Consider the following 20,783-nt stretch of genomic DNA (forward strand, 5'->3'; position numbering starts at 1 on the left):
ATACTGCAGCCAACATTCAAAATATTTATTTGTCATTTGTTTATCATGCAAATTTAGCTCCATCCCTGAGCTTGGCGTAGTCCTGTAATCAATTTATCATATTCAGCTCATTGAGGACATTAGAATAATAAAAATACACTCTGAACAAATAGTTTGTTCAACCTTAGATGAAAATAATGAGATACAGTACATGAGGGGAGTTTTCATGTTATTTAGCCATGGCATATTTTTTTAGGATTGCCACCAATAATGACATTTATACATGGCTAGAGTCTGATCTGAACATATTGCATTAAAATCCCTTATGGCAGAGAACTTAACTTCTGGATAAGCCATGAACACAAAGATAATCCTATACAGTGAGGTCCAGTAGTTTCAGACCACTAGTAAAAGCATTTTTCTAATTCAATACAACATTTTTGTTACAAATTATATTATAAGCATGATATTTTGAGTGATATGTTGAATTAAAAAAACAACAACTTTATTTTAAATTTGACATGGAATGGACTTTACAAAGCCTGATGATCAATTTTATCCCAACACGATTTGAGAATGTTCCAAACTGCATCTTGTGTACTTCAATGGAAGCAAAGAAATCTGATCTTTTGTACAAATGAGTTGGCATGGTCATTGTCACTGATATGCTTATTTGATAAGTTACTGAGGTAATAAGGTTTCTTTGTTTTACCTTTTTCAGAATCCTGAAGCTTTCTGTTTATTTCCAGGTTTAAATTAGATTTTGAATCCCAGATGTTCAATGTGGTCACATACGTTTGAACCCCACTGTACTGTATATGGATTCAATAACTATTATATTTTACAGTTCCAGACTGGTATACTGTCACAATTAATTACCTATTTTAATAAACACGTTAGCTCTTTTAAATAGGGCTGCTCCCGACCAAAGATTTTCCTAGTCGACTAGTAGTCGTTAGTTTAAACCATTAGCTGACCTAGTATCTTAAATATATATTTTTGGTGGGGCATCAGAAAATGGTTTGAGTTCCAGGGCTGAGGAAAAATGTTATAAGTAACAATGCTAACACTGTTGTACATTACAGAGAAATACTAAACCGTAATTATGAGCCTTTACAATATACATTTTACAAGCGCACACACGAATTGAGCCACAGCGACACCGGCTAAAGCGGTAATGATTATGAATGTGTCGGAAAAACCAGCAAGAAGACTGTCTGAACATTTTGTTAATTTATAGAGAGAAATGCACATTAAGATAATCATGCTGTAAGCGAGGTGCTAATTTAGCTTCCCCACTCCCCACGAACACTTGTATAAGCCTAATAGCGCATACTTAATTAGTTATCTAACTTTAGAGTGAGCGGCCATGCTAAGTAGCTAACATTAGGCTACTTACATGTTTCAAATGATAAACCATGTTTAAGGTCCATCAATGACGAAAAGAGTTTGCATGTCGCCTTCTTGGGGTCATCCTTTACCATCTCGAAATGATCTTGATTTGAAAGATTCTACAATGGAGATTTACCTCATTATAAGTGGTGAAAGGATTTGTGTGGTATTATATGAGAACATGAGAGAGCATTGATAGATTGATGTGCACTGCCCAGGCTTTAATGTTTGTTCTCAGATGGATGACTGGAGCTTGATGTGGCATGTTGGCTTCAGATAAGGCAATGTGTGGTTTCTGCATGAATGGAACATCCTGGTTGTAGTCTGGCTGCCCTTTGCTGTAATGAGAGATTATATACATATGTGCATTGGGGATGTCTAGACCTCTGCTGACTGTGCAGCTCATTTCCGCAAAAGACTAGGGGATTCACAGGAAGAGGAGAGATGGAAGAGACACCAGGCCGGATGAGAGGAACAGCAGCTCTTCCTCTCTCCTACATCCCTGTGGAGCACCAGGAACATCACTGTCACCAAGAGCTGCCAGACAGGAAGACATTACCAGTTTTGGCAGGCAGATCTCTCTGTAGCATTAGATAGATACAGGATTTACATAGAGAGATGTGCGCTGACAGGCCACTTTATTTGGTACTGCTGGTGAAATGAACAGGATGAAGTTGGATTCTTTCCTTGAACATGGTCCAGTTCAGATGTAGGTCTCAGATTCAGACTGCTTTGACTGTTGAGTCAGTTTCCTTTTCCAACATCATGTTTTGCAGGTGTTTTAAAGAAACAGTATAATAAAGAGTAGTCTTTCTGGTGAGAAGGTCAAATCTCTGACTTTTATAGTCTGTGCATGAAGACATGGAGGTCAAACTCAATACATCCATCCTGCATTTAGCTAGTACAGTTCTGTTGGTAAAAAAATGTAAATCCCTTAATTTTTCCTAACCAGACGCGGTATGATAAATAGTGCAATGATAAAAGCTATTTCTTACATGAAAATCTGAGTGTTTGTCAGAACTGTCCACAACAAGGCATTTGCTGTTGTGCTGGGTAGCCATGCCCACTGTTAAATCTCATTGGTTCAGAAGTTCTGCTTCACATACATTTACTTTACATTAAATATCAAATATGTTCTAATTGGCTGTTATTGCTTCGTGTCATGCAGCATTTTTACTTTAAGTGTGGACAGACAAATCACTTATGACTTCTTGGGTCCCACTTTATATTAGGTGTCTTTAACTAGTATGTACTAACATTAAAATACATACAATACAATGTATTTTTTGAGGAACTACATTTTGTTCTACAAAAGTTTCAGAAGATTCACATTTGCTGCTACTAAGGTTGAGGTATGGGTAGGTTAAGGAGTAGAGTTAGGGTCTTGGTTAAAGATTGGGTTAGAGTTATGTTTAGGGTTTGGGGTAAAGTTAACAGTGTAACTACAGATGTAATTAAATACAGGTACTTTACACGTAAGTATAATGCAACAACTCATACAACTCATACAGTGGCAAGAAAAATGATTGGAATTAGCTGTTTTTTTTTAATTGGTCATAAAATGTGATCTCATTTTCATCAACGTCACAAGTATAGAAAACCACAATGTGCTTAAGTTAATTACCAATTAATAACCCCAACCAAGCATTTCCGGGAGCAGCAAATTAGACCTGCGCAATGTTGACAAGGAATTTTGGGCCATTATTTCTTGCAGAACTGCTTCAGCTCAGGCATATTCTTATGATGTCTGGTGTTACGGTCTCTTGAGGTAATTCCACAGCATCTCTGTTGGGTTAAGAAAGGATTTTCTTTTTTTGAAGCCATTCTGTAGTGTATTTACTTCAATGTTTAGGGTCAGTGTCCTGCTGCAACACCCAACTTCTACTGAGCTTCAGCTGACGCACAGCCACCCTGACATTATCCTGTAGGATATCTTGATAAACTTGGAATTCCTATTTCCCTCGATGATGGCAATTGGTTCAGGCCTTGAAGCAGCAAAGCAGTCTCAAATCATGATGCTGTCTCCACTGTACTTTACCGTTGGGATGATGTTTTCATGTTGGTATGCGGTGCCCTTTTTACGCCATATGTAGTGCTACGTGATCTTCCCAAACAATTCAACGACCTTAGTTTCATAAAACATTTTCCAGTAGCGTTGTGGAGTGTCAAGGTGGTCTTTGGCAAAATTCAGGTATGCAGCAATGTTTTTTTTTTGGAAAGCAGCACCTTCCTTCAGGACACCATGCCTGTTTAATGTTTTGCATTTAGTAGACTCATGAACAGAGATGTTAACCAGTTCCAATGATTCCTTCAAGTCTTTAGCTGTCACTCTAGGCTTCCTTTTGACCTCATTGGGCATTCTTTGGTGTGCCCTTAGAGTCATCTTGGCTGGACAGCCACTTCTAGGGAGAGAAGCCAAATTACTAAATCATCTCCATTTATAGACAATTTGTCTAACTGTGGACTGATGAATATCTAAGCTCTTCAAGATAACATTGTAACCATTTTCAGATTTATGAATGCAACAATTCTTGATCTTAGGTCTTCTGAGATTTCTTTTTAATGATGCATGTCCATTTCAGCAGATGCTTCTTGTAAATAACAAACTAAAAATATTTGAGTGCTTTTTATTAGTTAAAGTAGTTCTAACCAACACCTCAATCTCATTTAATTAATTGGATGACAGGTTTGCCAACTCCTGACTCTAATTAGCTTTTGTTGATGTCATTATCCTAGGGGTTCACTCCAACATGATTGAATGATGAATTCAATATGTACAAGAACAATACAATAATGTGTGTGTTAGTTAAAATAGATTGTGTTTCTTCAGCATTGTAACTTAGATGAATATCAAACCAGATTTGAAGACAAATTTATACATAAAAGCAGGTAATTCCAAAGGGTTCACAATCTTTTTCTTGCTATTGTTTGAACATAATAAATACATTGTATCACATGCTTAAGTACATAGTAATCAAAGACACCTCATATGTCATGCCTAGTGAGAACACATTGTGGCTAAAATTCTTTGGAGCAAGTGGTAAATGGTCTGTTGGTTTAATTGAACAGTGTAGGTACAAAATTATAACTTGAAGCAGTGTTTAGAACTATTTAGCAAAAGCCTCTGGACTTCTGTACAAATCAACAGTGTTGGCTTTCTGTACACATCAACAATGTGTTGTCTTGATCCTTTTGGGAGGCTATGGGAAAATCTTGCTGTGTTATGTCCCTTGAGGACAGCATATACTAATGCTTTGTGATGGGACATTTAGTTGGACAACACCCTTATGTCACAAAAGATTGTTTAAGAATGTTTTTGGTCGCACATTTTAACAAATACATTTCTCTTCACCAAATATTATAATGTGAACAAAGTGTGTGCGTGTGTGTGTGTGTGTGTGTGTGTGTGTGTGTAGTGCATGTCTGCTTGTGTGTGTTTGTGTACAAATGGGAAATCAGAGTGGAAACATTGGTTCACATGGGACTCCCAAGTCGAAAGCAAGTAAACAAAAGCAACAGGGCTGTTTTTGTGGATATTACACCCACTGTTGAGGGCCAACCACGACACAGTGATTGTTGTGGTTTAGTGCTATTTCCAGTATAACACAAAAGGAAATTACAAGTGGTAGACATTTATTTGTTGGACTTTAATTGTCATAGGCAGTGCTGGGTGTCAGTGTTTTTCTGCTTGCAAACACATGCGCACAAATATATTTATTTTGTTTATAAAACCAGCAATTAACATTTCAGTTGATTGTGTCATTTATTTGTATGCACTGTTTGTCATTTTAGCACCCTATTCGCTAAAGGATTTATGCAATTCAGGTAATAGCACAAACATGCCATAAAATGCTAAATGTAATTTGGGGGGAACAATTTCCGATCTTGCATTTCTATTATTTGATCATTGATTAATTTTGCTGCCATAGTCAATAGAAAATGTACACAAACATCTCTTTTAATAAATAAATACATTTTAGTTCACTGCTGCTTTCCATGGAAGGTTATAGCGCAATATCTTTAACTGTGACAGGCAAATAGTGTTGTGAATAAGGTGCAATCTATAAGACTAATTTACGCAGAAAGGAGTTTGCACTGAAAATGAAGAGCTACATCAGGCTATTTTAGCACTTGGATAAGCTGGATTGCAAGTGGTATGTGAGTTAGACAGGTTTTGTGCTGCAACCAAGTGCAAAAGTGGCACAAATGTTTAGTGAAATCACACCTCTTGTGTTCTATCACAGAACATTTGTGTTCTTTCTCTGCCAAATTTCTTTCTGGATTTCCTTTATGTCCTCACTGCTTGAGGACGGGAGGAAATATTTGTGGGTAAAGTGAGAGTTAAAAAAACATTCTGTGGTTTCCACATGTTATCATTGGTTTATGGGTGGATATTGACCCTGTCTCGAGAGATTTACAGTTTTTATGCCATATGCCAATCTCTTCAAAAGTATCTAAACTTTCTTTGTCTTTCTGTTTCTCTCTCATTTCAGGATGAGCTGGACCTCACAGAGAAACACAGAGAGGCCATGTTTGCCTTACCAGCAGAAAAGAAATGGCAGATATACTGCAGTAAGAAGAAGGTTAGAACTCTCAAACATCTCATATATCAAAGTGCTTAATTTAACCACTTATCCATCTTTAAGAATCAGGATTCTGAAATAAAGCACCTGATATCCATTCCAAAAACTACTAATCTATTATACGTTCCCATTCATCTGTCCTTTGTCATTTATGAGTCAGGGCTAAGTAATATGGATGGCATGATGGCCCAGGGTCAATGTTGTTATCCACTGAAAACTTAAACATCTGTAATGTACTGAACATTGCTGTTGTGAATTTTTATGATTTACATATGTGACCAGGAAAATGTTATCTAGCTGGGAAGATAATGTTATTAGGTGCTCAGCGTACATGAGATCATGTTTAAAATTATAAGGATGATTTGTCATGTTTGTGAAGCCATGTTTATTTGGTTAAAAATTACGATGTTTTCTTTTGAACAAAACAATTTAATATAACAATAAATATATAATATTAAATAAAATGTAATATAACATAATATAAATCACAACATTGGTCTTGTTTATGTCAAGTAAAATGCTGCATAACAGAGCAAATGAAAACACAGATGAAAACTTCTATTCAGTGCAACATCGCTCTTGCTATAATAATAATAATAATAATAATAATAAAAAGAAAATTGTATAAACACTAGTAATATATTTCTGTCCCAATTTCTTAAATTTCGCACATTAAACTTTTATTTTAAATGAATTTTCACATGAATTCTGTAGTTTCACACTTTTGGATAAGACGCTGGTTATATGACCTAATGTGATTATTCACGCGCAAAATGCTGTGATGTAATTGTATAAATATATAGTTTGCAAGCGTTCCGCATGTCACAGTGAATGAATACTCTCTTCTGTAATCTACTACTGTCATGAAGCATTAGAGGCAGGACCCTAAAATAGGGAGAGAAATCAAACAGGTTAACAAGCAGGGCAGGTGTGACTAATGAACTAATAATAAGCAAACAAGGAGGCGGGGTATGACGCAAGACAGAGAGACACGAGGCAAAACAGAAACAAAACAAAGCCACGTGCTCTAACAAAAGACTCGAATGACATATATCGCCAAGACAATAAGCAACATGGACTCATGCTAACCGACAGATAAGATGAGAGAATGCACGGCAACACTAACATAGCAATGCCATGCATTCTCACACTAGACTAACCCTGAGAGTACATCACGAGGCAAACACCACATGATGCCCGCAACAGTCGACAAAATGAGACGGGACACCTGACGAGAGTTCAGCCACACACAAACCCGTCACCTCAGACTGAAGTGACTGAACATCAGCACAACGTGAAGATGGCTCGCAACACAGGCGCACAGCGCAAAGCGAGGACAACGTGCGCACGCTGTTGCCAGAGACAGACACAGATTACTGACGCGAGTGCATCCTAACAATGTGACATAAGAGCAATGCACTCATGCCAATACAAGTCAAGACATGGAACATGAGTGTCTGGATCCCAACACCAAAATGGAAACCGAAACAGACAGAGAAGTCAGGATCCAGACACCATGCTCCGAACATGACACGAGACTGACCGAAGAGCGCACAGCAGGGAAATACAACCGAAGCCGTGCACTCACACAAAGACAGGAGACAAACCACAAGCCAGAAGAGAACAATGATGACATGACTCTGTCATACAAAAAGCCAGACTGACCGAGTGACATGATCATGACAACTACAACATGCACAGCGCACGATGCTCATAAATTGTGGTGTTTTCATCAGTCTATGTTTTCAGCATATGAGCAGCTTCACACATTCACTTTGCGGCATGCAGAGCAGGCAAACTGTGTATATATTTAATTAAATCACATCCATCTGCAGATTAATAATCACACTAGGACAGGTCACAATTTTAATTTGATTAATTGTGCATTTCTGTGTAAATGGAGTATCAGAACACATGCTCAAATAAGCATTTGTTAATAGTGTCTGTCAGTCAGTTTCTAAAGTACTACCGTTACTGTAGAAACACTGGTATCGTTCAAAGTTTAGGTACTTTTGACATGACTATTCATGGATATGGTTACAGCTCTATAATTGTTGGCTATTTATTCAAATTAAAAACCTAATAAATAATTTGCTGTAAATTGTATAATAATAATAATAATAATAATAAATAAATATAAGGATATTTGTTTCTGACAAAAAATGCTAAAAATAACTTTTATGGCAGTATCAGGGTAAGGAAAAGTCTAAACTACTGTCCTGATTTTGATTACAAAAACATCTTTATTGATGTTGTGTCCTGAAGTGTCAGCTAAGATTTTAGTTAGCTCAATAGGGCAGACCTTTACAGACAGCTGTGAATAAAGAGAATTTGTCTTTTTGGTCATTTCTTACCAAAGCATTACTGCTCTTCAGGATACTCCATTTGCTGCTGTGAAGAGAGTTTGGCAATGTATCAGTCAGCCTGTCTACATCTAAGAACTTAAGAAATGGTGATTCATGGCTCTTTGTGATGCTCTTAGACAATAACAGACCCATTCTTCTTTTGAGAAAGGTACTTTCTGCTCAAGACTTTTTCACTGCAACAACTGCGCTAGTGTCCTCCAAAGACCATTATTTGTACTAATCCTATACAAGATGAAGACTTCATCAACTTCAAGTAAAGGTTTCAGAGCTAATCTTTTAATGCACTGAGTAGATGCTCATCTGACACTATAAAGGCTTGATTGGTCTGTGATGAGATCAGAAGAATGTACTGTTTCCATGTTGTATTTAGCACATGTTTGCCATTTGTGAAGTAATTAGTGTGAGTTGTCCCCGCTTTCACAGGGGTCTGCTGTTCCCACTACTGATTCTTCCAGTTTACTATATTTAGTAATAATAAAATCCTGGGTCACACTTTATATTAGGTGGCCTTAACTACTATTTATTACTATATAACTACATGTTGTTCTGCAAAATATCTGCTTCTAAGGTTGAGGTATGGGTAGGTTAGGATTAGGGGTTAGAGTTAGGTTTTGGTGTAAGGGTTGGGTTAGGGGAAAAGTTAACAGTGTAACTTCAAATGGAATTAAATGCAGGTACTTTAAATGTAATTACAATGCAACAACATGTATGTATATAATAAGTATATTGTGTCAAATGGTTAAGTACATTGTAGTTAAGGCCACCTAATATAAAGTGGGTCAAAATCCTGTTTTTAAAATCACACTTCTGCATTTGTACTGGACGATGTTGCGCGTTTTGGAATGTAGGATGCAGCCAAATCATACCATTTGTACTCCATGAACTAAACGAGTTCAGAGAGCACAGAAACAGAAATGTGAATTTAAGTTTGTTAAGGATGGACGAGAATAGAATGACATCAATCTCTCCATGATGCCACAAACATCACAAATCCTGCCAGCTCTTGACTTTTTTTCTGATGTGAATCCATGTGTTTAGCTCAAAGACAGCATGAGCACTGAAGCACTGAGTAGGTGGTTGGTGGTTACCTGCCAGTGCTATCTATGGAAGGAATGCAGTGTGAGGGATGGAAAGAACATTAAAGTGACAAAATCCTGCTCATGTTTGTCTATAAGTGCAGGTATTTAAATGGCACACATTTAGTTCCTTTTTTATTGAAGTATAAAGATCCCAACCAGATTTTTTTGTATCTTTTGGTCCATGTCTGTTAGCTTTGAGGATATCTGTCATTGTGACCCAAAAGTGCATTTTCTGATATGGTCATGGAAAAGATTTGGCTGAAGCTAGCCAATTTAGGCAAATGCCAACATGAGCAGGTTAAGTGAAATTGCCCTCTTCCTCAAAAACCATTACAAAATAATGCAATTCATTGTAATATTAAGGCATTTAAAAGTTTGTTTTTAAAGAAATATTACGGGTTCAACACAAGTTAAGCTCAGTTGACAACATTTGTGGCATAATATTCATTACCACAAAAATAAATTTTGACTTGCCTCTCATTTTCTTTAAAAAAAAAAGCAGAAATGTGGGTTACAGTGAGGCACTTACAATTGAAGTGAATGGGGCCAATCCGTAAAAGTGAAAATGCACTCTGTTTCAAAGTCATAGCCACAAGACGTAAACAATATACTTGTTAACATGATTTTAGTGTGATAAAATCACGTACTAAACTTACTAACCTGTGTAACACTATATACAATTTTACAACTTTGTTACCATTATGATGTAGTCAACAAACCCTAAAACGACAGTAAAAATGACCATTTAAACAACTTTACAGCTCAAATAATACATGAGTTTTAACAGAAGAATTAATGTAAGTGCTTTTATAAAATTGTAAACTTCACATTTCTGCCTTTAAAACCTCCAGAGATTGTCCCCATTCACTTCCATTGTAAGTGCATCACTGTAACTTAAATGTTTGCTTTTTTTCATGAAAAGAAATGATTTTTTTGTGGTAATCTACATTATGCCACAAATACTGTTGATTGAGCTTGACTTGTATTGACCCAGGATATCCACGGTCACGAGAGACAGACATAGATTATTGATGACAAGCACAATGCACTCACACCAATACAGGACAAGACATGAAACACGAGTGTCCGCAAGCAAAACCGAACCAGACAGAAGGGTCAGGATCCAGACACTATGTTCCAGACATGAAACAAGACCGACCTAAAACAAAAGACAGACATAGGACGATAATGCCATGGTCCTGTCAGACCATAACCCAGAGTGACAAAGTGACAGAACTGTGACAAAAATGCTCTTCACCTCAATTAAAATATCACCTGACATTGATTTAATGCTACAACAGTCAGCAGACAGTAGCTCAGAGATTTAAAAAAATGTAAGCAAATAATTTGACAGCCTACCATTTGCTCCAAATACTGGTTTTATATGTTATATGATAATTGTGTTTGTCAAATGGTTTAATGTGTTCTCCTGTTCTCCAGGGTAGGGTTGCACCAGCTGTGCATAAGGTCTTACGTAAGTCGTGACGTAAAGTTCACACTATGGGCTTTGTAACTACTAGATAGTTTGTAACTAAGTCATTGCTTAATTTGGTTGCACCACCTCTCCATAAAGTAATGCATAGTCGCATACTATGACGTTTACCTGTATTGATCCAATAAACAGCCTTTAAATTTGTACACAGAGCTGTTAAAAATCCATGCATTTTAGTTTTATCTTGTTACAGTTGATGTTCAAACCTGTTTGCTCACGTAACTGTCAGCTGTAATAAATGATATCCCCATTAAGGGAGAGGATTGAAGCCTTCCATGAAAAACATGTGCTTATTGATGTCATAAAATATCAGTCTGCTTTTTGATTGGAATTGTTACTTCTGGTCGGAGGTTTCCATAAATATTTAGTTGATACGTAGGTTTACATTCTACTGAGTTTAATGGTGCAACACTCAAATATTTAGTAGTGTGCCACAACTAGGCTAAGTTGTAATTTACGTATAGCTGGTGCAACCGGCCCCAGGGCTTCAGTTTGGGAAAGAAGGTGTGAAAGGATAAAGGAAGAAGTGGTTGGTCCAAAGCAAACTGGAAGGCCTTCATTTGCATGTGCAGATTATTTAATCTACAAGACCAGGGGCTTTTGATGGGTCTGTCAAGCCAACGGCAGGGTTGAAACCTTCTCTTCTCTCATCCTCCCTTTTATTCCCTTAAACTATGTGTAGCCATCTTTGTTATTTACTTTAAGTCAAGTCAATTTTATTTGTATAGCGCCTTTCACAACACACATCGTTTCAAAGCAGCTTTACTGAAGATCTGGCATTAACAGAAGATAAAACTGTAATGTCTATAAAGTCGATGAATCATCATTGTGTAATTTAGATAAAATATGATTCTTAATCGTGTTTAAAAATAATTAAACAATAATTGTAGTAACCCCAGTGAGCAAGCTGTAGGCGACTGTGGCAAGGAACACAAAACTCCATAAGATGTTGATTAATGGAGAAAAATAACCTTGGGAGAAACCAGACTCACTGTGGTGGCCAGTTCCCCTCTGGCTAACGTCATGAATATAATGTAAATATTACTTATGTATAGTTAAAATCATGGTTTAAAATTATTAAACTAAGTAAGCGTTAAGGGTCAGTGTTTAAACATCGATTGTGTTTGAATTGTAAGATTAATGACCAATGTCTTTGAAGTCCATCCTGGATTAACTGCAGAAGTTCACTTAGATGCAATTGTCCTTGTTAATTGGCTGATGAAGGCTTTTGTTGGCAATAGTTAGTCTATGCATTCCATTTCAAGATCGTAGTCCATCAATTGACCGAGGTCACAATAGACGACTTTAGTCACATCACTATGGTAGTATGCTTTATTCACATCTTTTCTTCAATTATTTGTTCATACAGACATTATTCAGTGTTAATTGACAATTTGAGAGACACACCTGCTAGTAAATGCTGTTGTCAGTCCCAAACACTGGCTGTGTGAATGTAGCCAGTAAGGTGTAGAAGTCTTGGATCTTGTCACACTTGTCACACAAAAATACAAGCCCTGATGACATTTGTGAAAAGCTAATGGTGAAGAGATAATCTAACTGGACTATAGACCTGTGTTTGGCAAAGTTCATAGCGCTGCAGGGTATTGATCTGTCTTCACGCTGCTAATCTGGTCACAGATTCAATCACAGATTCAAAACTGACATTACAAATGTGAGTCATAGACGACTGTGTCTCTTTGATTATGATATCAAATGATGTGATGACAAGATGGTCCATAAACCAGACAGAAGAATTTAGTTTCTTGACCAGATAAAGCCAACGTCTACAGTGAACATCCCACGTTAATGCTGTACTAGAGATTTACTCTACTAGACTCTAGAGTTTTAAACTTAGTCAAAGCCTAATAAATAAAGTGGATATATCATAAACAAATAGGATTTTCTTGCTCTTTTGAAATGAAAGAGTTAATTTAGGTATGCTCTAACACTCGGGCTGTGCCGAAAAGGGGTGCATAAAAATTCATTTGAATGTTCTTAATATCGATTCTTAAATCTCAAAATTTATCTTTTACTCAAAGCGAAACCCTCCACCACAATGAGAGGAAATAACTTGCATTTGCAACCAGATTTTAGGCTATGCGACTAAAATTGTATACAGTATACAGTATGTTTGGCAACTTCCATGTAATGCATTTCCAAAGACGAGATTTACGCAATCCATTTGTCATGAATAATGTTTCTTTTAATACCCTTTCTTTTTTTTACTGTCAGTTGTTGATAAAAAAAGAAACTATTTATTTTAATCAGGCATAGCACAGATGAGATAAAGCCATTCAAGTCTCTATTGTTAACATTCACTTATTTACAGACAACAGTACCAGTTTTAAGCATGTGTTCAACAGATCAATGTGAATACCTGTAAAAAAGTACAAATTATGCAATTAAACAATAAACATGTATCAAAATATAATAGATGCAATGTAATACCATTTATTGATTGAATACATAGATTTTTTTTTTTTGAAAAGCTAAAATATTACCAAAATTATGAAAGATTAATACAATTTTATTAATGAAATTAATAATTTAAAAATGGAATGTTGTTAGAAGGTCCCCTGTATAATTAACAGCATTGGCTATGAGAGAATGTATATAAAATGTAAGAAAAAGGGACATTAAAACTGAAATATACCCATATGAATCGATATTGAATTGAGAGCTTGTGAATCGGAATTTAATCAAATTGGGTAATTTGTAACAATCCCCATCTCTAGTGCTGATACAATCATATATCGCTATTAGGGGTCTAACTGTTCACTCATCGAACGATTTGGTTCGGTTCAGTTCATAGTACTGAACTCAAGGTTTGGTTTGTTTCACGATTCTTTAAACTAAACCTGAACCAAGAAAAGTTAATGATCTAAATGATTGATTAGGGATGTACTAGGACTAAAAATCCACCCAGAACAGGACAATGGTGACTCCAAATGAAAATAATTTCAGTAAGCTAATAATTCTGCTTACTGAAATTCATAATTATGTTAGATACAGTGCATTAAGAAAGTAGCCAGACCGCTTCATCTTTTTCACATATTGCTATGTTGCAGCCTTATGCTAAAATGCTTTTTTACATCATTCTATTCTCCATACCCCATAATGGCAAAGCAAAAAAAAAAAAAAAAAAAAAGATTTTTGAAAACTTGATTTTTTTATAACTGCAAATTTATTAAAAACAATAACTTAAATATCTTATTGACATAAGTATACAGACCCTTAACTCAGTGTTTAGTTGAAGCACCTTTGGCAGTGATTACAGCCTCAAGTCTTTTTGGGTATTGTCACATATTCCCTGTTGTCTTTTGTTTTTGTGCTTTTATGTTGAAGTTCTTGTTTAGTTCCTGTTTCCTGTTAGGTTTTTGTAGTTCTTTGTAGTTTCATTTTATGATTGGTTTTCCCCTGATTGTTTCTCATTCCCTGATTGTTTCCCCAGGTGTTCATTGTTTTCCCTTGTGTATTTAAGCCCTTGTTTCCCCCAGTTTATTTGTCAGTTCTTGCATGTTTGGCTAGGTTCCGTGCTAGGTTCCGTGCTAGGTTCCGTGCTAGGTTCCGTGCTAGGTTCCGTGCTAGGTTCCGTGCTAGGTTCCGTGCTAGGTTCCGTGCTAGGTTCCGTGCTAGGTTCCGTGCTAGGTTCCGTGCTAGGTTCCGTGCTAGGTTCCGTGCGTTTTGATTTATTCTGAGCTTTCTTGTTTACTTGAATTCTGAGCTTTCTTTGCTTATTTGAATAAAGATGCGTATAGATCCTCATTCCTCGCCTGCCTCATCACAGGTATTATGCAACAAGCTTTGCACTCCTGGATTTGGGGATTTTCTGCCATTCATCTCCGCAGATCCTCTCAAGGTCTGTCAGGTTGGATGGGGGCCGTTGGTGGACAGCCATTTTCAGGTCTCTCCAGAGTTGTTCAATTAGGTTCAAGTCCGGGCTCAGGCTGGGCCACTCAATAATATTCACAGACTTGTCCTGTAGCCACTCTTCTGTTGTCTTGGCTGTGTGCTTAGGGTAATTCTCCTGACGGAGGTCCTGAGCACTCTGAACCAGGTTTTCATTAAGGAGATCTTTGTATTTGGCTGCAAATACAAAGGTTCCATTCAACCTTGACCAGTCCCTCAGTCCCTGCTGCTAAAAAACACCCATACAGCATGATGATACCACCACCATGCTTCACCGTTGTGATGGTATTGTGCAGGTGATGAATTGTGTCTGGATTCCTCCAGACATGACGCTTGGAATTGAGGCCAAACAGTTTAATCTTCGTTTCATCAGACCAGAGAATGTTGTTTCTCACAGTCTGAGAGTCCTTTAGGTGCTTTTTGTTTTGCTTGCACTGAGGAGAGGCTTCTGTTTGGCCACTCTTTCATAAAGCCCAGATCGGTGGAGTGATGCAGTGATGGTTGTCCTTCTGCAAGGTTCTTCCATCTCCACACATGATCTCTGGTGCTCAACCAGTATGACCATCGGGTTCTTGGTCACCTCTCTTACCAAGGCCCTTATGTAGGGCTGCAACTAACGATTAATTTAATAATCGATTAATCTAACGATTATTATAACGATTATTCGGCAATTATTGCAAAGATTAATAATTTTTCTTAACAGATTATTCAGCTTGTGCCCCGACTTAAAAGGTTGTATTAAATGTGCTTGCTAACAATAAAGAGGGAAAAAAATCATCTTTTTTAAATTCACTGCAAAAAAACCAACAACTATTGTTGTCAAGTGTTTTTGGTTTGTCTTCCATTTAAAATTGACTTTTAAATCCTTTAAACAAGATACATTTACTGGAGAAGCAACATATAAGATATTTAGACTTGCTTTAAGAGAATGTATCTTAAATATAAGTGTATTTTGTATATAAGTGTTTTTACTTGGTTATAATTCTGCGAGTGCAGTAAAGACAAAATATACTTATATTTAATGCCTCTAAAAAAAGATGCATTCACCTGAGAAGCAGCATATAAGATATTTATACCTGCTTTTAAAGGATTTTTAGATCTTTTTTAAATATTTGTATTTTAATATTATATTCAACATTCTCAGATAACAATTTTTTCTTTTGGAGTATAGTTCCTAAAGTAAATGTACATTGTTTTAAATTAATTTTAGATCTTTTTTATTGGAAACAAGCCAAAGCAAATCATAAACGTATTTTGTTGTAGTGTATTTACATTTACATTTATGCATTTGGCAGATGCTTTTATCCAAAGCGACTTACAGTGCACATATTTCAGGGACAATTCCCTCGGAGCAACCTGGAGTTAAGCGCCTTGCTCAAGGACACAATGGTGGTGGCTGTGGGGATCGAACCAGCGACCGTCCGATTACCAGTTATGTGCTTCAGCCCACTACAACACCACCACTCCGCACCACTAGTGTATAATGGGGAGAAGACTTCCTCTCTCACCATTCTGTTCACTTCAATCAATTTGCAAATGGAATTCAGTTTCGGAGTTTGTAGTTAATTACATGACCTGCTTCCGTATTATTTGAACTTTAATAAAGCTATAACACATTAAATATAACTGTATTTAAGATGTAACACCGGGGTATTTCCTTTGAAGAGCTATGTCTCCACTTATTCCACAACGAGAGTGCTTCTGTATCTACTTAGTTGTTATTTTTGTATAATTCCCTTGTACTTTGCGATCTACATAAGATGAAGCTGTTTGGGATGTTTAGAGTGCATCTGGACTGTGATCTGTGTAATTCTTCCTCTCCTCAGTAAGGTGCGAGCTGCAGTGCTGCTTTCACGAGTCATCATTACAGTTCTCATTTACATTAAATTAGATAAAACGACTATTCGACAATGAAAATGTTTGTCGACAATTTTTTATTGTTGACGTTGTCCATAACGTCGACTAATCGTTTCAGCCCTACCCTTATGCCCCGACTACTCAGTTTGGCCAGACGGCCAGCTCTAGGAAGAGTCCTGGTTATTCCAAACTTCTTCCATTTAAGAATTATGGAGGCCACTGTGCTCTTGGGAACCTTAAATGCAGCCAAATTGTTGTAGCCTTCCCCAGATCTGTGCCTTTACACAATCTTGTCTCTGAGCTCTGTAGGCAGTTTCTTTGACCTCATGGCTTGGTTTTTGCTCTGATATGCATTTTCAACTGTGGGAGCCTATATAGACAGATGTGTTCAATCAATTTAGTTTTCCACAGGTGGACAATCAAAGTGTAGAACCTCATCATCTCAAAGATGATCCAGAGAAATGGGATGCTCCTGTGCTAAATTTCAAGTGTCATAGCAAAGGGTCTGAATATTTATGTCAATGTTATATTTCAGTTTTTCTTTTTACATTTGTAAAATTATCAAAAATGAGTTTTTTGCTTTGTCATTATGGGGTATGGCGTGTAGATTGATGTGAAAACAAAAATATTCAAAACATTTTAGCATAAGGCTGCAATAAAAAAAAATGTGGAAAAATGAATACTTTCTGAATATACTGTACATATGCTGCTTACTGTCACTGATTACATAAATTAAAACATATTTTAAATAACATTTTATTTTTCTAAAATGGTATTGTCTCTAGTGTATGTCTGTCTATGTGTGGCCCTGCGATGGACTGGCGACCTGTCCAGGGTGTCCCCCGCATTTCGCCCAATGTTAGCTGGGATAGGCTCCAGCCCCCCGCGACCCTGTACACAGGATAAGCGGTTGACGATGGATGGATGGATGGATGGATGGTATTGTCTCTGATTACATCTAAATATTGTAAGTGCATGCTTATCCAGTTAAATAATAATAATTTACTGATGAAATCAAGTCAGACATGACATTTGACATTAGGATTATATTCCCCAATAGCATTATTATTGTTAGGAATGCAGACGGAGGCAGACAAGAGGTGAGGATCCAAACGCGGGTTTATTGACAAAGGAAATAAACAGACAAGAACAAATGTAACTACCTCGATGGGCAAAATGAAAACAAAACACGAAAACACAGGAACTGGGAACACGGGAATACAGGCATGGGAGCGAACATCAACATTCAGCAATCGACAGTCACTAAACAAAGAACCAGGGTTTAAATCCACAAACACAATGAAGACTAAACGAGACACAGGTGAAAACAATGAAGAGTGCAGGCAGTGAGAGAGGCCAGGAATTGTGGGAATTGTAGTTTGTACACAGACAGTGAAACACGGGGCGGACAACAAGGAAAACGTGACATGGAATGTGACGTGCTGAGTGAAACAGAAAACACGGACCGGACCACAAGGAAAGTGACATGGAATGTGAGAAGTGGCGTGTGAAACAGACAACACGGGGCAGATAACACAGGAACGTGACATAAACGTGATGGGTGAAACAGACAACATAGGGCAGACACACAGGAACGTGACAATTATACATCATATTCAGCTTTATATATAGTAGATTAATATGACATTCTCATTTAACCTCTGTAAACTTTCATTTTCTCTCTCATGGTCAGAGCAGATCACTCTTGTGCTTCAAACAGAAATTCGATCCCTCGTACTGAAAAGGCACGTCTCACACCCGCTCCTGATTTCACTTTCCTAACTCATGGTACAAGTGCAACACCTGTGGCTGCTAGTGTGCAATCATATTTTATAGCTCCTTGTGTCCAACGACGCAATTTCCATGTGTATGCCCACATTACGTAGGTGTAGGATGTTGCACATATTAGAACAGATGCTAAAATAATGTACATTAAAAAAAAATCCTGTCTCCACGATGCGCATCGTCATATTTTTTAACTGTGATGCACTGTACACGATTAACCATTACAACCCTAATCGATATATTGCGGTACTTTTTCTCATGATATTGTATCAATATTATTATTAATTAATTTGTGTTTTCATATCATGTCCAACATTTAAATTATAAAGAAGCAGGATGTTTAAATAAGTGCAAACTTTTAGACCAAAGTTTCTCGAGGTGCGAGAATGATTGAAACTGAACCTGCATCTTTCACTCTTTCTCTAAAAGTCATGCTGGATCTTTTACATGTATTTGGTGCAGTTTCAATCGTCATCCAATTATGATTTAATGATTTATCACAATATATTTAATTATGACATGTATTGTGATACATATCGTATCATGAGGTGGTTGGTGATATCAGCACTTTCTAACGATCATAACGCAAAGGAACTTCCCCAGTCCACCCAGATGGTTTCTGTCATTCATATATAATTGCATACCACACTGGTATATCATTATATATGGGTAAGATGGCTCCGCAGATGGCTGCTTCGTTGTGGAGCTCTCTAGTGTTTTTGTTACTTTTGTATTTGTCGTGTTTTTTGTCATTCATTCCTGATTTGTTTCACCAGGGATGAACTGTTGAATATTCGGCAGAGCATACCTGATAATTTTTGCCGTCTCTCAGGACATGAAGTGGGACACCCACATAGACTCCATTGTGAAGAAGGCTCAACGGAGGTTGTACTTCCTCTGCCAGCTGAGGAAGTTCAATCTGCCACAGGAGCTGCTGACACAGATCTACTTGGCTGTCATTAAGTCTGTCCTGTGTGCATCTATAACTGTCTGGTTTGGTTCAGCCACTAAATCAGACAACTACAACGGACAGTCATGACTGCTGAAAGGATTATTGGTGCCCCCCTGCTCACCCTTCAAGACCTGTATGACTCCAGAGTGAGGAAACGTGCATGTAGAATCACTCTGGACCCCACTCACCCTGTCCACTCCCTCTTTGAACTGTTGCCCTCTGGCCGACACTACAGAGCACTGAGCACCAGCACATCCAGTGACATTTTCGATCAGGCCATTTTCCTCATGAACAATTAAACTGCCTTCAGACTGCCTTTTGTGTTCTGGAAAGGTAACAGGACAGTATAGTATTCTTAAAACCCCTGTGAAGGGTGAGGGCTATTTTAGGTTTGATTTCCAAACCAATCTGCTGACATCTCTTTATTCAGAAAGCTTAGTACAGTCATTCTTTACCCCCTGTGCCCTGTTCTCATTGTCTCAGTGCAGTCAGGTGTGCAGGCTACTCCTGGCTCAAGGCCAAAGCTGGAGGTACAGTATCAGTAAGGTCACAGTACCAGTGGTCCCACCCCTGGCAAGAAAGATTAAGAATGATCCATGTGGATATTAATTTAATTGTCCCTATTGTGGAAATAAATAAGCATCCGTAATCAGAGCTTTCTGATTTCTATAAAAGTAAGTGATTCTGTTGTATTCTTATACTACCTTTGTTTTTGCTGAAGTATAAGGCTTGTTTCATACCACAAGCAACAGCAGTGCTTTACATTGTTCTACATACAAGTAGAGTTTTGGCGCTGATCAAATGTTTGCTGAACCCAGCAGAAAACGTGTTGAAACTGCACTGCAATCTATTTATTTTGCAGGCTTTTATGGACCAACATAACATACAGGTGTGAGCTACTCATCCATTGATTGAAAAGAATATATCAAACAAGACACAGTGACAGGCACACAAATATCTTTGTAATCAGTAAATCTGACTTTCAGCTGACGTTTGACTCCACTGAAAGACTTTCTTATGACGTTCCACACTACATCTCAGTAGGTGGCAGTTATGCATCAAAAGCTAGGTTGCCAGCCACCAATAAACATCACAAGAAGAAACACTTTCTTGCCTGTGACAGATCAAGGGATCATGAAAAAATATGAAACTAAACAGTACACAAATAAGCAGCACTGATGTTGATGTCAGAGTTGTTGTTGTGTTAAGTCGATAGATGTATTGCATCATCAGTGTTGTCTTGTTCTGTAAACAATAATATCATATTAGCCGGATATCTAGCTTGCAGCTACCGAGCCTCATTACCAGTTTCCATGACAGCAGGGCAGCCTGATAATACTTCCTAACAGGCTGATTTCATGACTGTGATTCAGTTAGCTAGTTGTGTGT

General features: G+C 37.4%; 1 protein-coding gene across 2 annotated transcripts in view; it reads left to right on the plus strand.

Moving 5' to 3' along the window:
• Positions 1-20,783, plus strand: part of LOC127621836 (disheveled-associated activator of morphogenesis 1-like) — an 84,673-nt gene that overhangs the window by 22,814 nt on the left and 41,076 nt on the right. For both annotated transcript variants that reach the window (XM_052095580.1, XM_052095581.1), the window contains exon 3: positions 5,865-5,954. In XM_052095580.1, the coding sequence (XP_051951540.1) occupies positions 5,865-5,954 (90 nt within the window). The remainder of the gene's footprint in view (positions 1-5,864; positions 5,955-20,783) is intronic.

Source organism: Xyrauchen texanus, chromosome 28 (assembly GCF_025860055.1).
Source record: "Xyrauchen texanus isolate HMW12.3.18 chromosome 28, RBS_HiC_50CHRs, whole genome shotgun sequence".
Taxonomy (NCBI): domain Eukaryota; kingdom Metazoa; phylum Chordata; class Actinopteri; order Cypriniformes; family Catostomidae; genus Xyrauchen; species Xyrauchen texanus.